This window comes from Aythya fuligula, chromosome 34, assembly GCF_009819795.1.
Source record: "Aythya fuligula isolate bAytFul2 chromosome 34, bAytFul2.pri, whole genome shotgun sequence".
In the NCBI taxonomy this organism is placed as follows: domain Eukaryota; kingdom Metazoa; phylum Chordata; class Aves; order Anseriformes; family Anatidae; genus Aythya; species Aythya fuligula.
The window spans coordinates 296,750-319,329 of record NC_045592.1 but is presented as its reverse complement, the minus strand read 5'-3'; the positions used below and the strand labels follow the sequence as shown (position 1 = coordinate 319,329).

Here is a 22,580-nt window from a genome sequence, read left to right as displayed (position 1 = left end):
TTGGAGATCAGGATGTCATGTAGAACTGTTTTAAGAGCCTTAAAGAGGTCCAGGTAGATGACATTGGTCAGTATTCCCTTGTCAACTGATACTGTCACTCCATTGTAGGCCACCAGATTGGTCAGGCACCATTTGCCCTTGGTGAAGCCATGCTGGCTGTCCCAGATCACCTCCGTGTCATGTATGTGCCTTAACATTGCCTCCAAGAGGACCCATTGCATGATCTTGCCAGGTGAGGCTTACCCTTCTGTAGTTCCCCCAATCTTCCTTTCTAGCCTAATTAAGAGTGATGTTTCCCTCTTTCTTTTTCCCAGTCACCAGGGACTTTGCCTTACTGCCACGACTTTTCAAATATGATGGAGAGTGGCTTGGCAACTACATCAGCCAATTCCCTCAGGACCCTCAGATGCATGTCATCAGGCCCTGTAGATTTGTACTTGTTTAGTAACATCAGGTGGTCTCAAACCTCCTCTTCACTTACAGTGTGTGCAACTTTGCTCCCCCAGCCTCCATCTAGAGGTTAAGAGAACAAAAGACTTTGAAAGCCTGACTGGCAGTGAAGACTGAGGCAAAGAAATTGTTGAGTACCTCAGCCTTCTCCATGTCTGTCATTAGCAGTTCACCATTCTCATCCATCAGAGGAGATACTCTCTCCTTGTCTTTTCTTTCCAGAGCAAAGTACCTATAGAGTCTCTTCTTGTTATTCTTTGCATCCCTTACCAAGCTCAGTTCCATCCGTGCCTTGGCTTTCCTTATGCCATCCCTGCACATCTAGACTGCATCCCTGTACTCTTCCCAGGCACTGGAATAGGCTGTCCAGGGAAATGGTTGAGTCACCATCCCTGGATGTCTTTAAAAGACGTTTAGATGTAGAGCTTAGTGATATGGTTTAGTGGAGGATTTGTTAGTGTTAGGTCAGAGGTTGGACTAGGTGATCTCGGAGGTCTCTTCCAATCTAGATGATTCTGTGATTCTGAGACATCTTTAAAGAGCTCTACCATGTTGGTGAGCACTAGGTCAAGTAACACTTCTCTGGTTGGTTTGTCTAATACCTGGACCAGAAAGTTATGCACTCTAGGAGTCTCCTGCATTGCTTACAGCCTGCTGTGTAGGTTTTCCAGGAGACATCCAGGTGGTCGAAGTCCCCCATTACCATGAGAGTGTGCAAGCATGATGCTCCTTATAGCTGAAGCAAGAAAGCCTCATCAACAGGCTCCCCTTGACCAGGCAGCTTTGAGTAGACCCCAACCACCAGGTGTCCTTTATTGGTCCAGTCCTTAGTTTTTACCCACAAGCTCTCAACATGTCTGTGGCTGTTTCTAAGAGGTCTCTCTTAGCAATCAATCCATAGAGAGCAACAACCCCACCTACCCTTTCCATGGCTATCTTTTCTGAACAGATCGTAGCACTGTATTCCAGTGTTAGAGTTAGTTAATACATCCCACTTCATATGAAGTGAGAGAAATCCCAAAGTGTGCAGGAACAGAAAAAAAATAATTACCTATAAAAATGAAAACAAGCAAAACACAGGTCTGACATCGGATATGCTGGGAGTCATTTATGGAAAGAGGCAATAATTTTATAACTATTGAAAAAACTCCAGGAAATCACTTTCTTCACAGAATTCAAGAGCTCCTCATTCCTCAAGCTGTAGATGAGGGGGTTCAGCACTGGAGGCACCACCGAGTACAGAACAGCCACCACCAGGTCCAGGAATGGGAAGGAGATGGAGGGGGGCTTCAGGTAAGAAAAAGCTCCAGTGCTGACAAACAGGCAGACCACGGCCAGGTGAGGAAGGCACGTGGAAAAGGCTTTGTGCTGTCCCTGCTCAGAGGGCCTCCTCAGCACGGCCCTGATGATCTGTACATAGGAGAGCACAATGAACACAAAACATCCAGAAGCAAAGCATGCACTAACCATGACAAGCCCAACTTCCCTGAAGTAGGAGTGTGAGCAGGAGAGCTTGAGGATCTGGGGAATTTCACAGAAGAACTGGTCCACAGCATTGCCTTGGCAGAGGGGCAGGGAAAATGTGTTACCAGTTTGCAGCAGAGCATTGAGAATCCCACTGCCCCAGGCAGCTGCTGCCATCTGGGCACAAGCTCTGCTGCCCAGGAGAGTCCCGTAGTGCAGGGGCTTGCAGATGGCAATGTAGCGGTCATAGGCCATGACAGTAAGAAGAGAATATTCTGCTGAAAACAAGAAGACAAACAGGAAGACCTGTGCAGCACATCCTGCATAGGAAATGGCCCTGGTGTCCCAGAGGGAATTGGCCATGGCTTTGGGGAGAGTGGTGGAGATGCAGCCCAGGTCGAGGAGGGCAAAGTTGAGGAGGAAGAAGTACATGGGGGTGTGGAGGCGGTGGTTGCAGGCTATGGCTGTAAGGACGAGGCTGTTGCCCAGGAGGGCAGCCAGGTAGATGCCCAGGAAGAGCACGAAGTGCAGGAGCTGCAGCTCCCGCGTGTCTGTGAATGCCAGGAGGAGGAACTCGGTGATGGAGCTACTGTTGGACATTTGATTCCCCTGGGAATGGGGACCTGTTGAAGAAGGAAAATGCAGTGACAGTTTTGGACAGACGTCTTTGAGTGAAACCTACCGAGTTTGTTGCAGAAACCTCTGAAACTTAGTGATACACTGTCTCCATTCCTTGTCACATCAGACGCACATTCATTAAAAGAGGGTGTTGTGGTTTAACCCTGCTGGCCACACAGCCATTTGCTCACCCTCCCCCTTCCCTCTCTGGGATGGGGTAGAGAATTAGAAAGAAATGAAAGGCTGTGAGTTGAGATAAAGACAGTTTATTAGGACAGAAAAGAAAGGAAAATAATAATTATAGTGATACTAGTACTACTACTGTTAATGTTTACAAAACAAGTGATGAACAATGCAATTACTCACCACCTGCTGACTGATGCCCAGCCTATCCCCAAGCAGCCGGTCCCCCCACCCAGCCATCCCCCCTATATTAATTCTTCAGCATGATGTCAGATGGTATGGAATACCCCTGTGGCCGGTTTGGGTCAGCTGTCCTGATTTTGTCCCCTCCCTGCTCCCGCTGCACTCCCAGACTGCCTGCTTGCAGGACAGCATGAGAAGCTGAAAAGTCCTTGGCTTAGTGGAAGAACTGTTCTGCAACAATTAAAAATTCAGTGTGATATCAACATTATTCTCATCCTAAATCCCAAACACAGCACCCTACCAGCTACTAGGAGGAAAATTAACTCTATCCTAGCTGAAACCACGACAGAGGGGAAATCCAAAGCACTTTGATTTCTTTCAACCTGAACACTAGCGAGTCCTGAGAGTCAGAAGTGTACCCTGGGCCTTAGTGCAGCATCAGAAGATCTGGTCTCTCCATTGGTCTTCTTCCTACCTTTGCCCCATCCTTCCTCTCTAAGTGCTAGGATGACCACACTCAGAAGTTTCTCTGAAAAGGAACACAACATAGCAGGGGGGGGTCCAGATCCAAAGTGCAGCTCTCCAATCTCCTCTCTCTCTCCTTCTCAGCCCAGATGTGCAGTGACTAATGGGAGATGGCTTCTCACTCAGACAGCCAGACCAAGTTGCGCCCTTGTGGAGAATAGCTTGACTTGACACTACATGGAGGCTGATGAGTTTTCTAAGGTGGAGAGCCTGCTTATTTCCCATGCCCTGTCAACTGCACTGCCCAGGTGACACAGATTAGAAAACAGGGAAATGGTAAAAGATGCGGTCTTCTGAAGGGATCGTTGGCATATTACCCACCGTCTTGCACTGCATTGTCTGTGGTCCCAGAAGTCAGATGGGTGATGGAACACCTCACTGCTATGCAGATACATCTGTGGCAGGATGTTCAGGGTCATTTTTGGAACTGCACCTGAAACCCCCATCCCTAGAGAGCCTGAACACGATAGCAGGAGCAGCATGAACGGGTGGAGAAAATGTGGGGAAATATCACAGTGCTCACTCAGTGGAAGACAAAGAGGCAGAGAACCCCCCCAGAAAGCCTCACCCAGTTGTGAACAGACCCCAGGGATGCTGAGCAGTCACTGGCAACCCCTCTGTCATGCAATAGGAAAGGGGAGCATGCCCACTGAGAGGCACCTCTCCTCTTCTGGGGCTCTGGTTGCAGACATGGCAGCTCATGCCCTGGACACCATGATCAGCCCCACATGATCCAGCAGTGATTGCCTGCAGCCCAGAAGGCTAACTCCATCCTGAGCTGCATCAACAGAGGAGTGGCCAACATGTCGAGGGAGGTGATGGTTCCCCTCTGCTCTGCCCAGGTGAGGCCCAACTTGGAGTACTGTCTCCAGGTCTGCAGCTCCCAGCACAAGAAGGATGTGAAGCTGTTAGAGTGGGTCCAGAGGAGGGCCACAAAGATGATCAAGGGGCTGGAGCACCTCTTCTATGAAGAAAGGCTGAGAGTGCTGGGGACGTTCGGCCTGAAGAAGAAAAGGCTTCGGAGTGACCTCATTGCCACCTTCCAGTATTTGAAGGGGACGTATAAAAAAGACGGAGAAGGACTCTTTACTTGGGTAGATAATGATAGGACAAGGGGGAGTGGTTTTAAACTAAAAGAGGGCAGATTCAGATTAGAGATTAGGAGGAAATTCTTCACTCAGAGTGTGGTGAGGCACTGGAACAGGTTGCCAGGAGAAGTTGTGGGTGCCCCAACCCTGGAAGTTTACAAGGCCAGGTTTTGAGCAGCCTGGTCTAGTGGAAGGTGCCCTTGCCCATGGCAGGGGATTGGGAACTCAATGATCTTTAAAGTAACTTCCTACACAAACCATTCTATGATAGGATTCATTCTATGATCTTCTTGGCAGTAGTTTTGGCTGGGAGAGGAGACGAGGGGACTTACACAGAATAAAGTATCTGCATTGCAGCAACTGAGAGAAGGATGCCCAAATCTACCCTGTACAGCACCTCCCTCCTTCCCTGACCTATCTTCAGTGCCTGCAGCTGTTTATTCCTGCAGCTGTTTCTCAGTCTACTCCCATCTGAGTATCTCTGAGCACTCAGATCTGCCCTGCAGAAACCTCTGAGCAGCATGGCACGTGATGGGACAATAAACAGATTGATAGTCCAGAAAAGCAGATCAGAAGAAAAGATTCAGTGGCCAGAAACAAGATGGTGGTGCAGACTTAGGCTACAGAGATGGTGACAAGCCATTATCAGGTTTCAGTCTGAATTGGGAGAGAGCTGTCAGCCTCTTGCCCAAACTGAACGTTTTCTCTTCCATTAATGTATCCTCCCAGCTTCCTCAGCAAATGGAAACAGAAAAGAGAGAGTCAAGAAAGCTCTATGTCTTTAAAATATTTGTTGCCTTGACAATGCTAATGAAAAACCTGTGGGAAATACCCTGTAGATGTGCTGTGTTGCTGTGAGCTGGCTGCCCCAGGTTAACAGCCTCCCACCAGCAGCAAGACCCTGCCCTGCCGGGGGGGCTCCTTCCACCCACAGCTTCTCCCCGCAGCGCCCTGGGCAGCTCCCCGGGCAGGCTGAGTGCTGAGCCTGGCAGGCGGCAGAGGCCCTGGCCCAGCACACAGCCCCTGGGGCACAGCAGAGACCCTGCTCTGCACCACAGCCCTGGCCACCCCTGCCTGCACCCCTGGCTTCACAGCCTGCAGCCAGCCTGAGACAAGGGAACCCTCCGGGCCTGGACACTGACCCTGCAGCAGGGAACCCCTGCGCTGGAGCTTGTGTTTTTCCACACTAAAGAAATACCAAGTGCATTTGGCCTGATCTTCTATGGGAAGTTCTCAGTCCTGAAACCTTCCCTGATATTCCTGTGCAATACACTGCAGAAAGGGACTTACCGTGTTATATGCTAGGAAGATTTCTCCTCCTTTGAGCTCTCAGTATTCTCATATCCCACACAGCCCGTAACCTCTCTTTCCCTTCTCCCCCCTCCCCGAGCCAGCTGCAGGCAGTGCCCCCAGCCCTGCTGCGCTGTGCACAGAAGCTGCTCCTGGGCAGAGCTGTCTCTCTGCAGCGCTGCCCGCTTGTCAGGAGCTCCCCTTGGGCCCAGGAGCCCGGCCCAGCTCAGCAGCAGAGGCCCAGCCCAAGGCCTCCCTTGCTCTGCCCCCCACCAGGCTCCCTGCACATGGCCCTGGGGCTGCAGGGGAACCTGCTGGCAAACAGCCTGAAGGAATCCCTTGGGTTCCCTTCCTCCCCTGGCACACACACTTCTTCACACCAGGGTAATTTCTCCTTACAGAACACCAATTAATTGTAACAATCACATCTTTTTTTCCCAGTATTACTTTGGACATGAAGTCATGGCCAGGGACTGATCTCCTTCATCCCCACTTGAGGAAGGAATTCAGCAGAGTTGGTCAAGGCATCTCATGCTGCTTGTTATTCCTGGGGCTGGAAGGGGGCTCAGATCCCTCCCATGTCTGGCACAGACCAACAGGAGCTGGGATTCCTCTGGCCTCAGTTCAGGTGTCCGCAACATTGGCACATTAATGCGAATTACTGAGCCACAATAGCTCCTAAGTAGAGATGGAGGACAGGCAGGAGCTGTTCAGATGGAAATACCTGGTGAAATTTGTGCTTGATCCTCTGTGAGTCAGGTGGAGGCATTCCTTTGGGTAACTGAAATGGCAGCAGATGCCACATGTAGGACAACTGAACCTGTCCCTACTCCTTATGTGCAGGGCAGCCTGCAGAGGCTGTCAGCAGAGCAAAAGGAGTCGTGTCTCAGGCAGAGCTAAACATATTCTGTTCTCTTTTAAATGTTCTGTTGTCTTTTATCATAGAATCATGGAATCATTAAATATCCAAAGTTGGAAGGAACCCATAAGGATCACAGAATCACAGAATCACAGAATTGTCTAGGTTGGAAGAAACCTCAAGATCATCGAGTCCAACCTCTGACCTAACACTAACAAGTCTTCCACTAAACCATATCACTAAGCTCTACATCTAAACATCTTTTAAAGACCTCCAGGGATAGTGACTTCACCACTTCCCTGGGCAACCCATTCCAATGCCTAACAACCCTCTCAGTAAAGTTCTTCCAAATATCCAACCTAAAACACCCCTGGCGCAACTTTAGCCTGTTCTCCCTCATCTTGTGACCAGGCACATGGGAGAATAGACCAATCCCCACCTCAATACAGCCTCCTTTAAGATACTTATAAAGAGTGATAAGGTCGCCCCTGAGCCTCCTTTTCTCCAGGCTGAACAAACCCAGCTCCCTCAGCCGCTCCTTGTAAGACTTTTTCTCCAAACTCCTCACCAGCTTCGTCGTCCTTCTCTGGACCCGCTTGAGCACCTCGATGTCCTTCTTGTAGTGAGGGGCCCAAAACTGAACACAGTATTCGAGGTACGGCCTCACTAGAGCTGAGTACAGGGGGACGATCACTTCCCTAAACCTGCTGGCCACACTGCTTCTTATACAAGCCAGGCTGCTGTTGGCCTTCTTGGCCACCTGAGCACACTGCTGGCTCATATTCAGCCGACGATCCACCAATACTCACAGGTCCTTCTCCACCTCGAAACTTTCCAGCCACTCATCTCCCAGCCAGAAGCTCTGCTTGGGGTTATTGCGCCCCAGGTGCAGGACCCGGCACTTGGCCTTGTTGAACTTCATGCAGTTGACCTCAGCTCATCAGTCCAGCCTATCCAGATCCTCCTGCAGAGCCTTCCTACCCATGAGCAGATTGACACACACACCTAACTTGGTGTCATCTGCGACCTTACTGAGGGTACACTCGATGCCCTCATCCAGATCATCAGTAAAGATATTAAAGAGGACTGGCCCCAGCACCAAGCCCTGGGGAACACCACTAGTGACCGGCCTCCAGCTGGATTTGACTCCATTCATCACAACTCTTTGGGCCCGGCTATCCAGCCAGTTTTTAACACAACGAAGCGTGCACCAGTCCAAGCCCCGAGCAGCCAGTTTCCTGAGAAGAATGCTGTGGGAAATGGTGTGAAAAGCCTTGCTGAAGTCAAGGTAGACCACATCCACAGCCTTTCTCTCATCCACCAAGTGCTTCACTTTGTCATAGAAGGAGATCAGGTTCGTCAAGCAGGACCTGCCTTTCATAAATCCATGCTGACTGGGCCTGATCACCTGCTTGCCCTGTAAGTGCCGCGTGATGACTCTCAAGATAATCTGCTCCATGAGCTTCCCTGGCACTGAGGTCAAACTGACAGTCCTGTAGTTCCCCGTGTCTACCCTCCAGCCCTTCGTGTAAATGGGCGTCACGTTTGCTAGCCTCCAGTCTACTGGGACCTCCCCTGATAGCCAAGACTGTTGATAAATGATAGAAAGTGTCTTGGCCAGCTCCTCTGACATCCTTATATTCCTCCCAAGTGGCCTGCCCTCTTTTCCAAAGATTAAAAACCCTCTTTTTTTCTCCAAAGCTCAAGCTGCGACTCTCTGTTCAGCCAGGCTGGTCTTCTTCCCCTTCAGCTCGTCTTTGGGCACAAGGGGACAGAGCGCACCTGGGCCATTAAGATTTCCTTCTTGAAGAGTGCCCAGCCTTCCTGTACTCTTCCTTTCAGAACCACCTCCCAAGGGACTCTGCCAACTAGTGTCCTGAACAGCTCAAAGTCAGCCCTACAGAAGTCCAATACAGCAGTTTTACTGGTCCCCTTCCTGGCTTCTCCAAGAATGGAGAACTCTACCATTTCATGGTCAGTCTGCCCAAGACAGTTTACAACCACCACATCTCCCACCAGTCCTTCTCTGTTTGTGAAGAGAAGGTCTAGCGGGGCACCTCCCCTGGTAGGCTCACTAACCAGCTGCGTCAGGAAGCCATCTTCCACGCTCTCCAGGAACCTCCTAGACTGCTTTCTCTGGGCTGTGTTGTGTTTCCAGGATATATATGGGAAGTTGAAGTCCCCCACGAGAAAAAGCACTGACGATTTCGCAACTTCTGTCAGCTGCCTATAGAATTCCTCATCAGTCTCCTCATCCTGGTTCTACGACATCAAAACACTCTCTGATATAGAGAGCCACACCACCACCTCTTCTGCGCTGCCTGTCCTGTCTGAAGAGCCTGTAGCCAGACATTGCAGCACTCCAGTCATGAGAGTGGTCCCACCACATTTCCGTGATGGCAACCAAGTCATAACCTGCCTGCCGCATGATGGCTTCCAGCTCCTGTTTGTTAGCCATGCTAAGTGCATTAGTGTAGATGCACTTCAGTTGGGCCATTGCCTGCTCTCCCAGCCTTGCCATTGCTACCCCTGGCACAGCTCTAACAAGCCTTGTTTCAGCCCCGTCCCCCTTCTTACCTAGTTTAAAGCCCTCTCAATGAGCCCCACTTGTTCCTGGCCTAGGACCCATTTTCCCCTTAGAGATAGGGACCCATCTGTGGCCATCAGGCCGGGTGCCGAGTAAAGCGCCCCATTGTCAAAAACACAAAATTTCTGTGTTGGCACCAGCCTCTGAGCCACGTGTTTACCAGGTGGACTTTCCGTGTCTTCTCTGTACCCGTCCCTGCCACTGTAGGGATAGACGAAAACACCACCTGTACTCCTGCTCCATCCACTAACCATCCCAGTCCCCTAAAGTCCCGTTTGATAGTCTTCAGGCTTCTCTCTTTAATGTCATCACTGCCAGCCTGGACTATCAAAAGAGGATTACAGTCAGAGGGGCAAACCAGGTTGAGAAGCTTTCTGGCAATGTCCCTGACCCTGGCCCCAGGGAGACAGCAGACTTCCCTGTGGGTAGGGTCAGGCCGACAAATAGGGCCCTCTGCTCCCCTGAGAAGGGAGTCACCCACCACAATCACCCTGCTTTCTGTCTTGGTGGAGGCAGTCCTGAGGTGTTGAGTCGACTTCCTCGCCCTAGGCATCCTCCTGGGTAGACTTTCTACCTCTTCCTCAGCTACTGGTCTCTCAAGCTCCAGGGCCTCAAACCTATTGCATAAGGGCACCTGGGAAGGCAGGGCTGGTAGGGGGTGGGTATCGCCTGAGCTGTTGAGCAGAGACCTCACTGTTCAGGTGCTCACTGTTCTAGGAGCCTGCCCATATTCTCCCACACTCCCTGCCACTATGAAAAGTTCCCGAGAGAAGGGTCCTCAAGTATGGAGGTGACAGCAATGCTGCGTACAACTACCAGATTTGTCTCATGGCCAGTAATTTTATCACAACAGAAGGCAGTGTTAGGCCGTAGAGTAAACTAATAACCATAAACCAGCCCCCACAAAGGATAAACAGCACAACAGGGAACACACAGAGTATGTAATATGCTATCCAACACAGTGCTGAGGCCAAACACAACTACTACACTGAGATAAAACCAAAATGAAGACTGTGGTCAGCAACTATGAAGCTGACAAAATGCTTGTATGCCTGTGATGATAATTGGTGCCCATGACAATATTTGGTGAGTGACCTGTTTTACCTCAACCCTTGAGCTCTTTTCATCATATTTTCTCCCCCTTTTCCTTGTAGGTGGGGAAGTGAAAGAGCAGTTGCTGTGGAGTTTGCCTGTGTAGCTGGGTAAAACCACCACATTAGGCATGTGGAAATGATGCAGCACCAGGATTGTGGCCATCCAGGGATGGCATCTTAGCACCGAGGACATGCTCTGCCAGCCTGGTGGCACAGGAGGGGCTGGTTCCCCTGAAGGAGTCCAGTACAAGGGGAAGGCTTGATTTCCAACTCAGGCATTTCTGGCACATTCCTGAGAGGTCTGTGGGAGCTGCAGACCACACCAGTCTCTGGGACACCAAAGGACTTTCCTCCCAGATCCAGATCCCTAAGAGGCAGCAGCTCCCAGGGAAACCTGGTCCTGGATTGTCCCAATCACAAGGAGGCTGAGCCATGCCCAGAGGAGCCCTTGGGCTCAGGACAGGACCCATCATCAGGAACCAGGGGTCCTGGCTGCCCCATTGTCCCCTGAGCCCAGTGGGACCCTCAGAAAGGGCTCTCGCAGAAGCCACTAGTACTGTCCAGTCCCCTCCATCTCGCTTGCTGCTGGCCCTCAGATCAGGACAAGGGATGCCCACCCTGGCTCCTCAACCACAGCTCTTCTGCAAGGTGCCCCTGCTCCTCTGCCTGTCAGCGAGGGTCGCCCAGTGCAAGCTTGCTGCCTGCTGACTCCACTCCTGGCCACAGAAGGACAGCAGTGGGGAGCACCCAAGCAGTGCCCAGCAGGGGTCAGGCCTCGCAGGGAAGTGCCGGCACTGCTGCTGCTCCAGTGACGATATCCTGGTGATGCAGTGCCCCCGCTGTGACATCAGCACGTGTCATTTGAAGTCCTATAAGGTCAGCAGCAAGGAGACAGAACAGGCTGGGAGAGAAATGAGAGGTTTCCCTTCTTGTCCTGAGAAAAAGATACTTCCCTTCTACCCTGTTATTTTCCAACATTTCCTGACAAATCCACAAGGGACATCTCCAAATGGTGACAAAGCCCATGGAATAAAGGAAGTGGAGCACTGGAGAAGTCCCTGCTGTGTTCTTGCACTAACAAGCCTCTGCTACTGGGAGTCCTCCCAGGAAGGTGGGGTTTGAGGCTTCTTCTGGGGCTGGGCTTTTTTCAAACGATGGGAGTGAAGGCATGAAGGCATCTGGGATGCAGCAGCCCCTCAGTATACCTGAATTCCTCTTCACTGCATGTCGCTCACCTGGAGAAGTAGTAGGTCTTATATGGAGGAATTGCAGCGCATGCCAGGGCCTTCCTTCCCAGATATCACACAGGGCTCTGAGATTTCAGAAGACCTCAGCACCATCCCCCGGTCTGCCATCCAGGAGGCAGAGGTGGTACACGTGGGAATGGCAAACGTATTTGCTGTTTATCATCCCTGCTTGTCTCTTCTGAAGAATCTGCCCCCATCCAGCACAGCACCCCAAGCTGAGGGACCTGTCCCCCCACACCTCAGCAGCTCTTCCATCAATGTCCCAGCCCTGTGACAGCAGGCGGGGATCCAGCTCCTCCTGCCTGTGCCCCAGGCTGAGGGCATTGAGGCACATCTGGGCTGCAGCACCTCAGCTGTGGCACAAGGTCCAAACTGAGACATGTTCCAGACCTTGTACCAAGAGCCTGGGCATGCACAGGCTTTCCATCACAGCTGCCGTGGATGCCAGATGGCCAGAGGAGGATGAAATAAGGGGTCCCATGGAGGGCAAGCCCTGGTGTTCCTTAGGCCAGAAGGAAAACAGGCCTGGGCTGTGCTGCCCTGACAGCAGAGGGTCTTTGTGGTGTTGGTGCAGCCCTGAGGGCCTGAGTGTTGAAGCTGTGCCCATTCTCCAGGCATGAGAATGAGCTGCGGAAAATGTCTTTGGCTATGGGCATCCTGTGATCCAGGGACATAGAAAAAAATCACTGGGCTGTGTCTTGACTGAGTAAGGGATGGGGATGAGAAGCAGCAGCAGTGTGCAAACCAAAGGACACAAGTGGAAACCCCGTTGTGATATGCCTCATATCCATGCACTGCCTACCTCTGCCAGATATAGAAGGCACAGACCTTGGCTCACTGCAGCCCTGGTAAGTGGTCACTTGCTCATAAGCACCAGGTCTGTCAGAGATGCCCTCAGGGGTGCCCGTTAAGTACCAGCTGTGAATGGCTAGAGCTGCCCTGTGGGTCCTGTGCTGCCCATGTCAGCTGCATGCTCCAGTGGTGCTGGGCAGCACTGGCATCTCAGGTAGCACTGCAGGCCTGGAATTGCCTTTAAATGGAGAAGCTGCCCCAAATTTCATTAGGCAATGTAGGGATGTCCATGAGAAAAGTGCCATTACAGTCCCTGGAGATGGAGGGAAAACCAGATGGAGAAGAGGGAGAGAGAGACTCAGCTCTCCTTTGGCACGGTTCTTCATTGGGTCAGCTGGATGCCTCTACAGGCTGCCCTGAGCCTACTGAGGAGGGACAGGTTTAGTTGTCCTAAATGGGTGCATTTGCTGTCATTTCAGCTGGCCAAAGGCATTCCTCACCAGCCTCCAAGGGGATGCCCCCAGGTGCTGCTCTGTCCCTCAGGGTTCCTCCATGAGAGCTCACAGATACCTGCACGTACCTCTGCCCCCTGACATGTCACCAGGTGTTTGCAGTCCCTGATTTCCTCCATCTCCATTGGTGATGCTGGAGCTGAGAAAAGGAGCTCACCTGCAGGAGCCCATGTTATGCACACCTAAATTGAGTGCAGAGGAATCCCAGGTCCTGTGGGTTTGTGGCAGGCATGGGAGGGATCTGAGTCCCATTGCAGCCCCAGGACAAAAACCCAGCATGAGATGTTGGGTTAACTCACTCTGCTGAATCCGTTCCTTAAGCAGGGAGTTAAAGGAGTTACATCCATGACCATGCCTGGGTGTCCCACCAGCAACTGGGAGGAGACGAGGTGATTGTCACAAATAATTGTTTTTTGTGCAAGGAGAAATGATCCTGCTGTCAAGAAGTGTGTGTGCCAGGGGAGGGAGGGCAGCCCAGGGATCCCTTCAGGCTGTTTGCCAGCAGGTTCCCCTGCAGCCCCAGGGCCATGTGCAGGGAGCCTGGTGGGGGGCAGAGCAAGGGAGGCCTTGGGCTGGGCCTCTGCTGCTGAGCTGGGCCGGGCTCCTGGGCCCAAGGGGAGCTCCTGACAAGCGGGCAGCGCTGCAGAGAGACAGCTCTGCCCAGGAGCAGCTCCTGTGCACAGTGCAGCAGGGCTGGGGGCACTGCCTGCAGAGACACAGTGCTAAAAGGCAGGCAGAAGTGGCAGGATGCCCAGAGCTCGCTGCCGGAGAAGACTTCCCAGCCCTGAACCCGGTGGGTTTCTGGCTGGAGACAGGAGAAGGCAGGGGTGCAGGCAGGGGTGTCCAGGGCTGTGGTGCAGAGCAGGGTCCCTGCTGTGCCTCAGGGGCTGTGTGCCGGGCCAGGGCCTCTGCCACCTGCCAGGCTCAGCACTCAGCCTGCCTGGGGAGCTGCCCAGGGCGCTGCGGGGAGAGGCTGCGGGTGGAAGGAGCCCCACTGGCAGGGCAGGGTCTTGCCGCTGGTGGGAGGCTGCTGCCTGGGGCAGCCTGCTCACGGATCTACATCACAACCAGGATATATCCAAGGGGAGTTTGCAAGAGCTGGGATGTGGTAGGGCATTTAGACTTCAGTCTCAGCTTTCCTGAGCCTCCTGAACATTCAATCTCTACTTTGGCTTGGCGGTAATAGAAACAGAAATAGTTAATCCAAGAAGAGGCTGAGATTCCATGATGCTGCCTGAGGCAGCCTGCTCACAGTTCCACATCAAATCAAGGCAATTTCAAAGGGAACTTCACTCTCATCTTTCCTTAGCCTCTGCTTTCAGTTTTCTCTTTTTGGCTCAGTAGAAATAGCAAAATATAATGTTATTTTCTAGAAAAGCCTGACAGTCCTAAGGCATCCTAGTGAGGTTGAAATGACCCCCAGCAAGTCCCTTTACTGCCCCTCAGCCCATAGAAAGCTCCACCACCACAGGTGCAGTGTCAGCAGGGTCTGTGTGACCTGGTCTCTAGGACATGCCCCCAGTGAGCTGCCCCTGGGTAGAGCCCTGCTGCCAGGAGGTGTCTGCAGGGCAGAGCTGAGCACCCAGTGGGTGGGATGGGGGCTGTGAGCTGCAGGCAGGAGGCATGGGGACAGAGACCCAGCTGCAGGCAGGGACAGCTGCAATCAGCACAGCCATGGGCAGAGAGTGAAAGGGAGCTGCTCCCAGCAGCAACATGGGAGGGGGGAATTGGGCACTTCCCTGCCATCCTTGCAGTGCAGACACCTTCCCCTTAGCAATCTCCTGGTCTCCTTTCTCATCGAGCATAGATCTCCAGCCATAATGTCATCGAAATTTTATTAGCTGCTTTGTACTCACTGCAGTTTTAGGGATGAGAATTCAGGTGCAGCTCAAACACTGATGATGTTCCTGTCGCTCAGGTAGGTCCATGGAAAAAGCATCGATGTTTCTTCCAAACTTTTGGGCCTCTGGGAAATGTTTGTGTGGCTGGGAAAGAGCTGGCTCTCTGTTCAGGACATCACATCTAACGACCTTTGACTCTTTACTTGGGGCTTCTGCTGGGCTGCAGGCTGCCCTCCACAAGAGCACAGCTCTGCCCTAGCAGCTCTGTGTTATCTAGCAGCACCATGGAGAAGACATGTCAGTCGTGAGGCCATACAAATGCTGCTGAATGGTTGTATATGGGCAGCTGCTGTGATCCCTGTGTGTCCCTGGGGAAAAGCAGAGTGCTGAGATCCTCCTTAGATATGATGAGATGGGTGAGGGGTTTGGAGATGCACACTTTGAACCTGGAGTCCTCTGCTGTCAGTAGCATTAAGGGTCAAGTCAGAGGAACACCTAAGTGTGACCAGCCTCCCGAGGTGCCTGCACGGGGCAGCTGAGACCAGGACTGATTGATACACCTTCTGTCCTCACTCTGCCCTGAGGGACAGTCCCTTTGCCTTGCAGGACCCCCAAGATTTCACTTGGTGGGCAGTACACCAAGGATTTCTACCTTAAAGGACTTCTCAGGTGTGTAGGACAAGTACAAAAAAATACACAAAATATTATGCACCAAGCCCTGCACTTCAGTGAATTTCTGCAACAATGATGAAAAGTTCCTTTATATATTATGACTACACAAATGTTGTTTTTATTTCCTTTTAGACCGGCCTCAAGGTCAAGAGACATCAAATGTCCAACAGCAGCTCCATCACCGAGTTCCTCCTCCTGCCATTTGCAGACACACGGGAGCTGCAGCTCCTGCACTTTGCGCTCTTCCTGGGCATCTACTTGGCTGCCCTCCTGGGCAATGGCCTCGTCCTTACCGCCATAGCCTGTGACCACCACCTCCACACCCCCATGTACTTCTTCCTCCTAAATCTTGCCCTCCTCGACCTGGGCTGCATCTCCACCACTCTCCCCAAAGCCATGGCCAATTCCCTCTGGGACACCAGGGCCATCTCCTATCAAGGCTGTGCTGCACAGGTTTTTCTGTTTATCTTCTTGATGTCAGCAGAGTATTCCCTTCTCACGGTCATGTCGTACAACTGCTACGTTGCCATCTGCAAGCCCCTGCACTACGGGACAATCCTGGGCAGCAGAGCTTGTGCCCAGATGGCAGCAGCTGCCTGGGACAGTGGGGTTCTCTATGCTCTTCTGCACACTGCCAATACATTTTCCCTGCCCCTCTGCCAAGGCAATGCTGTGGACCAGTTCTTCTGTGAAATCCCCCACATCCTCAAGCTCTCTTGCTGTGGCTCCTACATAAGGGAAATCAGGCTCCTCATGCTTAGTATTTTTTTTTTTTTGAGTGTTTTGTATTCATCATGCTCTCCTATGTTCAGATCTTCAGGGCTGTGCTGAGGGTGCCTTTGTCGTGGTTCCGCTCGAGTGGGCAGCCGAGCTCCACTACAGCCGCTCTCTCACTCCCCCTCCTCAAAGAGGAATGGGGAGAAAATATGTGAAAAGGGCTCAAGGGTTGAGATAAGGACGAGAAAATCACGCAATAATTATTGTAACGGGCAAAACAGACTCAGCATAAGGAGATAGTAAGATTTATTACCTATTACTAACAAGCGAGAGAAGTGAGAAAACAAAGGAAAAAGCAAACCAAAAGCACCTTCCCCCCCCATCCACCCTCTTCCACCTCCTCCCCCCAAGCGGTGCAGGGGAACGGGGGGATGGGGGTTATGGTCAGTCTACAGCACTTCTTCTTTGCCGCTCCTTCTCGGTCACTCTTGTCCCCTGTGCTGTGGGGTCCCACCCACGGGATGCAGTCCTTGATGAACTGATCCGGCGTGGGCTTCCCACAGGCAGCAGCTCTTCCAGAACTGCTCTAGATATGGGTTCGTACCACGGGGTCCATCCCTCAGGAGAAAACTGCTCCAACCTGGCTCCCCTACGGGCAGCAGCTCCTGCCAGGTCACCTGCTCCTGCGTGGGCTCCTCTCCACGGGCTACAGGTCCGGCCCGGAATCTGCTCCGGCAGGGGTCTTCCACAGGCGGCAGCCTCTGTCGGTGCAGGGCCACCTGCTCCACTGTGGTCTTCACCACGGGCTGCAGCATGGAACCCTGCTCCACCATGGTACTCCATGGGCTGCAGGGGGACATCCTGCTTCACCATGGTCCTCACCACAGGCCGCAGGGGACTTCTGCTTAGGTGCCTGGAGCACCTCTCCCCCTCCCTCTACACTGACCTTGGCACCTGCAAGGCTGTTCTCTCATTCCCTTGACTCTCCCGGCTGCTGTCTGGTGCAGCGTTTTTTTTTTCCGTCTTAAATATGCTCTCACAGAGGCGCAAACAACATCGCTTATTGGCTCAGCTCTGGAAAACAATGGGGCCCTTCCCAAACATGGGGCAGCTTCTAGATCTTTCTCACAGAAACCACCCCTATGGCTCCCTGCTACCAAAACCTTGCCACGTAAACCCACTACAGCCTTCTAAGCAGGGGCGGCACAAGCCTTTTCCACGTGCCTCCCTCACCTGGCCGTGGTCTCTCTGGTTATTAGCACTGGCATGTTTGCCTACCTGAAGCCGCCCCTCACCAGTTCCTCATCCCTGGACTATGTGGTGGCAGTTCTATATTCAGCGGTGCCCCCAGCAGTGAACCCCTTTATCTACAGCATGAGGAACCAGGAGCTCAAGGGTGCTCTTAGGAAAGTGTTTTCAAGGATATTTCTGAATAGTGATAAATTTCCCTTACTTCTCCACGAATGACTTCCTTCGGGCATGCTCTTCGTTATATTTTCCTTAGTGTTTTGGTTATCTTCAGTATCAATTGCATATATCATGTTATTAAAAATATGGTTTATACTCATTGCTGCTCTCCTTTCACGCCGTCTTTATTGTAAAGTTCCTCCAGAGCTTTGTTCATCTTTGTGGCCCTCCTCTGGACTCCTTCTAATAGGTCCATGCCCTTGTGTTCTGGGGCCCAGAGCTGAATGCAATACCCCAGGAGGGATCTCCAAAAAGCAGAGTGGAGGAAGAGAGTCACCTCCGTTGCCCTGCTAGGCACACTTCCTGCAGCCCAGGATACAGCTGGCTTTCTGGGCTGAAATGTTCCCATCGATCTCATTCCAGGTATGTGCCACAGCCACTGACCCCAGCGAGGGGCATCAGCAGTAGTGACCCAGCTGGGTCTGCTTCCCTCCCTGCGCAGCACAGCCAGTGTGCAGTCACCTCTTGGGCACCACAGCCTGCTTGGTCTACTCATGGCACCACCAGCTCAGGGCCCTGTGGGGAACATGGGGAGATGCCAGAAACATCTGGAGAGGTGAGAGGAGGGATGGGGAGAGATCAGATGGGAGCTGAGCTTGGCTGGAAGGTGCCTCAAATACTGGTGCTCACCTAATCCAAGACTGTGGGTACCCTAACTTGTACTCATCATGCAGAGCCATATGTCCATTGTTTCCTGGTGTATCACCAGGCCTGGGCAGTGGCTGAAGAAAGAAAAGTGCCCCCTATTGTTCCTGAAGCCTGGCATCAAAAGCAAGGCTGTGACCCTGCGTCAGGATAACAGTGTGGTGGTTCTAACCTGCTACACAGCTGAACTCTACCACCACCCCTCTCCCACTCCCCCTCCTGAAAGGAAAAGGAGGAGAAAATATGATGAAAAAGGCTCAAGGTTGAAACAAGGACATGGAGATCACCCACCAGTTACTGTCACAGGCAAAACAGACCCAGCATAGGGAGACCAATATAATTTATTGCCTATCACCAGTAGAGTAGAACAGTGAGAAACTAAAAGCAAAATAAAACTGCCTTCCCCCATCCACCCTCTTTTACCTCCTCCTCCCCAAGTGGTGCAGGGGAATGGGGAATGTTGGCTGTGGTCAGGCCATAACGCTTCATCTTCACTGCTCCTTCATGGGCACTCTCTGCCCCTGCTCCAGCTCTCCCCCCTCTCTCCCCACTGCTGATGGGGAAAGAAAGGGAAAGGTTTTTTTCACCTTAAATCTGCTCTCACAGAGGCACAAACAACATCACTCATGGGCTTGGCCAGCAGCAAGTCCCTTTTGGAGCCATCTGGAACTGTCTCTGATCTGACATGGGGCAGCTTCCTGACTCTTCTCACAGAGCCCAAACCTGCAGTCCCCCTACTACCAAACCCTTGCCATGTAAATCCAGTACACAGTGAGGGAAGCTTGACCCATGTCAGATTGCTAATGTTCCTGAATCCATGTCCAGCACATGTCTGTGAGACAGTCTCCCCCAACCTGTGTGCTGAACATGAGGCCAAAAGTCCTCAGCAAGTTCTCAGTTTGGGTCCACCTGGAGGACTGGAGTGAAGCCATAACCGCAGGAAGGATGAGCCCTCTCTTCGGACTGCTGCATGGGTGGAAGCCTCTGCATGCTCCATGTGAGGTGGGAGATTATATAAGAGATCCTGATGCCCTGTTCACCATCTCCATGTCCATAGGGCCCTCAAAAATGTCCCTCAGTCCTAAGATACAGCCTAGCATTTTCTTACATCAGGAACCTGGAGAAATTGCCCTAGAAGTCTCAACATTGGTGCACCCAGGCAAATACACACAAATATGCATGCCCAAACACACAAAGCCACAATCTCATCCACACACACACACACATATGCACACAAGGCAAGGACACAACCAACCAGACACAGACCAACTCCAACAGGGAAAAGCACCTTCACAGCCACCACATCACCAGCAGCACACACAGAGCCATGAGCAACACACTTGGCCCCATCCCATTCCCCACCTCAGCCTGCTCTGCTCTGACAGTCACCAGTGCTCCATGCATCCCCTGCAGCACTAAACATGTACAAGTGTATGGGGCCTGATGACTTGCATACCAGGGTCCAGAGGGAACTGGCTGACATAGTTGCCAAGCCTCTCTCCATCATCTTTGGAAAGTCCTGGCAGTTGGGTGAAGTCCCTAGTGACTGGAAAAAGGAAAACATCACTCCCATTTTTAAAAAGGGTAGAAAGGAGGACCCAGGGAACTACAGAATGGTGAGCCTCACCTCTGTGCCTGGCAAGATCATGGAAAAGATCATCCTGGAATCCATGTCAAGGCATATGCAAGACAAAGAGGTGATCGAAGACAGCCAGCATGGCTTCACCAGAGGGTAGATCATGCCTGATGAATATGGTGGCTTTCTACAATGGAGTGACCAGATCAGATGACCAGGGAAGACCGACTGATGTCATCTACTTGGAATTCTGTAAGACCTTTGACACAGTCTCACATGACATCCTGGTCTCCATAATGGAGAGATAGGCATTTGATGGACCATTCAGTGGATAAGGAGTTGGTTTGAAGGTCACATCCTGTTAGTGGTGGTCAACGGTTCTATGTTGAAGTGGAGCTGGTGACAAGTGGTATACCTCAGGGGTCTGTCCTCGGACCAGTATTGTTTAATATCTTTATCAGTTTCGTAGACAGTGGGATCGAGTGTACCCTCAGCAGGTGTGCAGATGACACCAAGCTGAGTGTTGTGGTTGATGCAACAGATGAAGGGATGCCGCATGAGGTTCAAGTGCAAGGTGCTGCACCTAGGCCGTGGAAATCCCAGGCAGGAGGATAGGCTAGGAGAAGAATTCATTGAGAGCAGCCCTGCAGAGAAGGACTTGGGGCTTCTGCTGGACGAAAAGCTCAACGTGAGCCAGAAATGTGCACTTGTAGCCCAGGAAGCCAACTGTATCCTGGGCTGCATCAAAAGAAGAATGCCAGCAGGTGGAGGTAGATGATTGTCCCCCTCTCCCCTTCCCTCCTGAGGCCCCGCTTGGAGTCTTGCGTCCAGGTATGGGGTCCCCAGCACAAGAAGGATGTGGATCTGTTAGAACAGGTCCAGAGGAGGGCCACAAAGATGATCAAGGGGCTGGAGCACCTCTCCTGTGAAGAAAGGCTGAGAGAGCTGGGGCTGTTTAGCCTGAAGAAGAGAAGGCTCCTGGGTGACCTCATCACAGCCTTTCAGTACTTAGAGGGGGCTTATGAAAAAGGTAGACAGTGATTCTTTGTTCAATCAGATAATGACAGAACAAGGGGGAATGGTTTTAAGCTAAATGAGGGCAGATTTAGAGTAGAGGTTAGGAGGGAATTCTTCACTCAGAGGCAGGTGAGGCACTGGAACAAGTTGCCAAGAGACCTTATAGATGCCCCATTCCTGGAGATGTTCAAAAGCAGGTTGAGCAAGGCCCTGGGCAACCTGATCTCATGGGTGGCATCCCTGCTTACGGCCAGTGGGTTGGAACTAGATGATCTTTAAGATCCCTTCCAACATGAACCATTCTGTGGTTCTATGGTCTCACAAACTATACCTCAAGCGTAACTCCCAACCCATCAGCCTTCTGGTGGTCTGTCACCTGACCAGAACAGAAGTTGCCTCGCCATCCTCTTCAATGCCATGTGCATGCTTCTGGCCTTTGCAGTCCCTATCTGTGCCATATTCCTCCTGCTGGTCAGTGAGCTCCAGAGACAGAAGTGACCTCCCAGCCTCCTTCACAGCCATGTGCCTCCTGCAGGCCCAGCAGATCCTGAGGCACACCTGATCCCATCAGAGCATCCCAAGCCACATACTCCTTGTGGCCTTTGATCTGATCAGATACTTGTCACGCATGCCTCTTCCAATGCCATGCACTGCTCCAGGACCTCACAGACCCTGTCCTACCCCAAACGGCTTAAGTTAGGGATAGGAGTGGGGTTAAAGCTGAGATGTGCTGTGTGCATTCTGGAGGGCTTTGGGAGTTAGGTGTTCAGGTTAATATTTAGGAATTACAGATCACACTCCTGGGTTAAGAGAACAGCAAGGGCATCAAGGGAGGGATTGATGTTCTGCTCAAGCTGTCTGTTCAAGGTTTGGGATAAGGGTAAGATTTGACGCTTTTAGTTTAGGTCTGTGTTGAGGGCTAAGGCTGGCATTATACTCCTTGGTTAGGCTTAATCATCTTTCTGCTTGCCCTTCTAGTAGAAGATGGGTTTGGTGTCTGCTTTTTCCAAGTACCGAGGAATGTCTCTGGTCAATCTGCCCTTTCCAAGGTCTTTGAGATAAGTCTTATGATGACATCTGCAGCTCCACCAACACCCCTTTCACCATTCCCACACTTCTTCTAAGCAACCTGAGGGCTGACCAGGCGGATGATGAGGGCTTGGGAAAGGGCTTGATTGAGATCTGTGAGGAGGGCTGTTCTGCTCTTCACATGGACAGTGATGATAGTGTCATAGAAAACAGTGACGTTCCTGAGGACAGAAGAGCACGTGGATAAGGCCTTGGGCTTGCCAACACAGGATGAACACACATGAACACTACATGAGAGGAAAGAGGAAGACTCAATCCAAACTAGAGATTCTGAAAGCAAAGACCATGAGTATCACCATGTCACTGCAGTAGAGCTCCAGCAATGGGGCAAAAGCATAGAACGGGTCCACAACACTGGGGCCACAGAACTGTAGCTGGGAGGAGGAGAAATGATTCCTGTACATGAGAGACATTCCCCTGGTTTACTAACAGCTGCCTTCTGGAGTCAGACCTTCCACTTCACAACTCTTCAGAGAACAGAGATGGCATACAGCCCAGGACTGACCATAGGGCATGGCCCTCAGCAGGAAGCACTCAATTCATGCAGAAGGTGCAGCTGATAGCGCTACCACCTCTGTGAGCAAAAGAGGTGCTGTCTCCAGCCAGGAAGCTGGCCAGCATCTGGCACAGGGTGGTGGAGCTGTACAAGGTCTGCAAGGAGGAC

The 22,580-nt window shown here is 51.8% G+C and overlaps 1 protein-coding gene across 1 annotated transcript; it reads right to left on the bottom strand.

Moving 5' to 3' along the window:
- Positions 1 to 1,554: 1,554 nt before the first annotated feature.
- Positions 1,555 to 2,514, bottom strand: LOC116500329 (olfactory receptor 14C36-like). Its single transcript, XM_032205253.1, has one exon. The coding sequence runs from the start codon at positions 2,512 to 2,514 to the stop codon at positions 1,555 to 1,557; it is 960 nt and encodes a 319-aa protein (XP_032061144.1).
- Between the last annotated feature and the right edge of the window lie 20,066 nt (positions 2,515 to 22,580).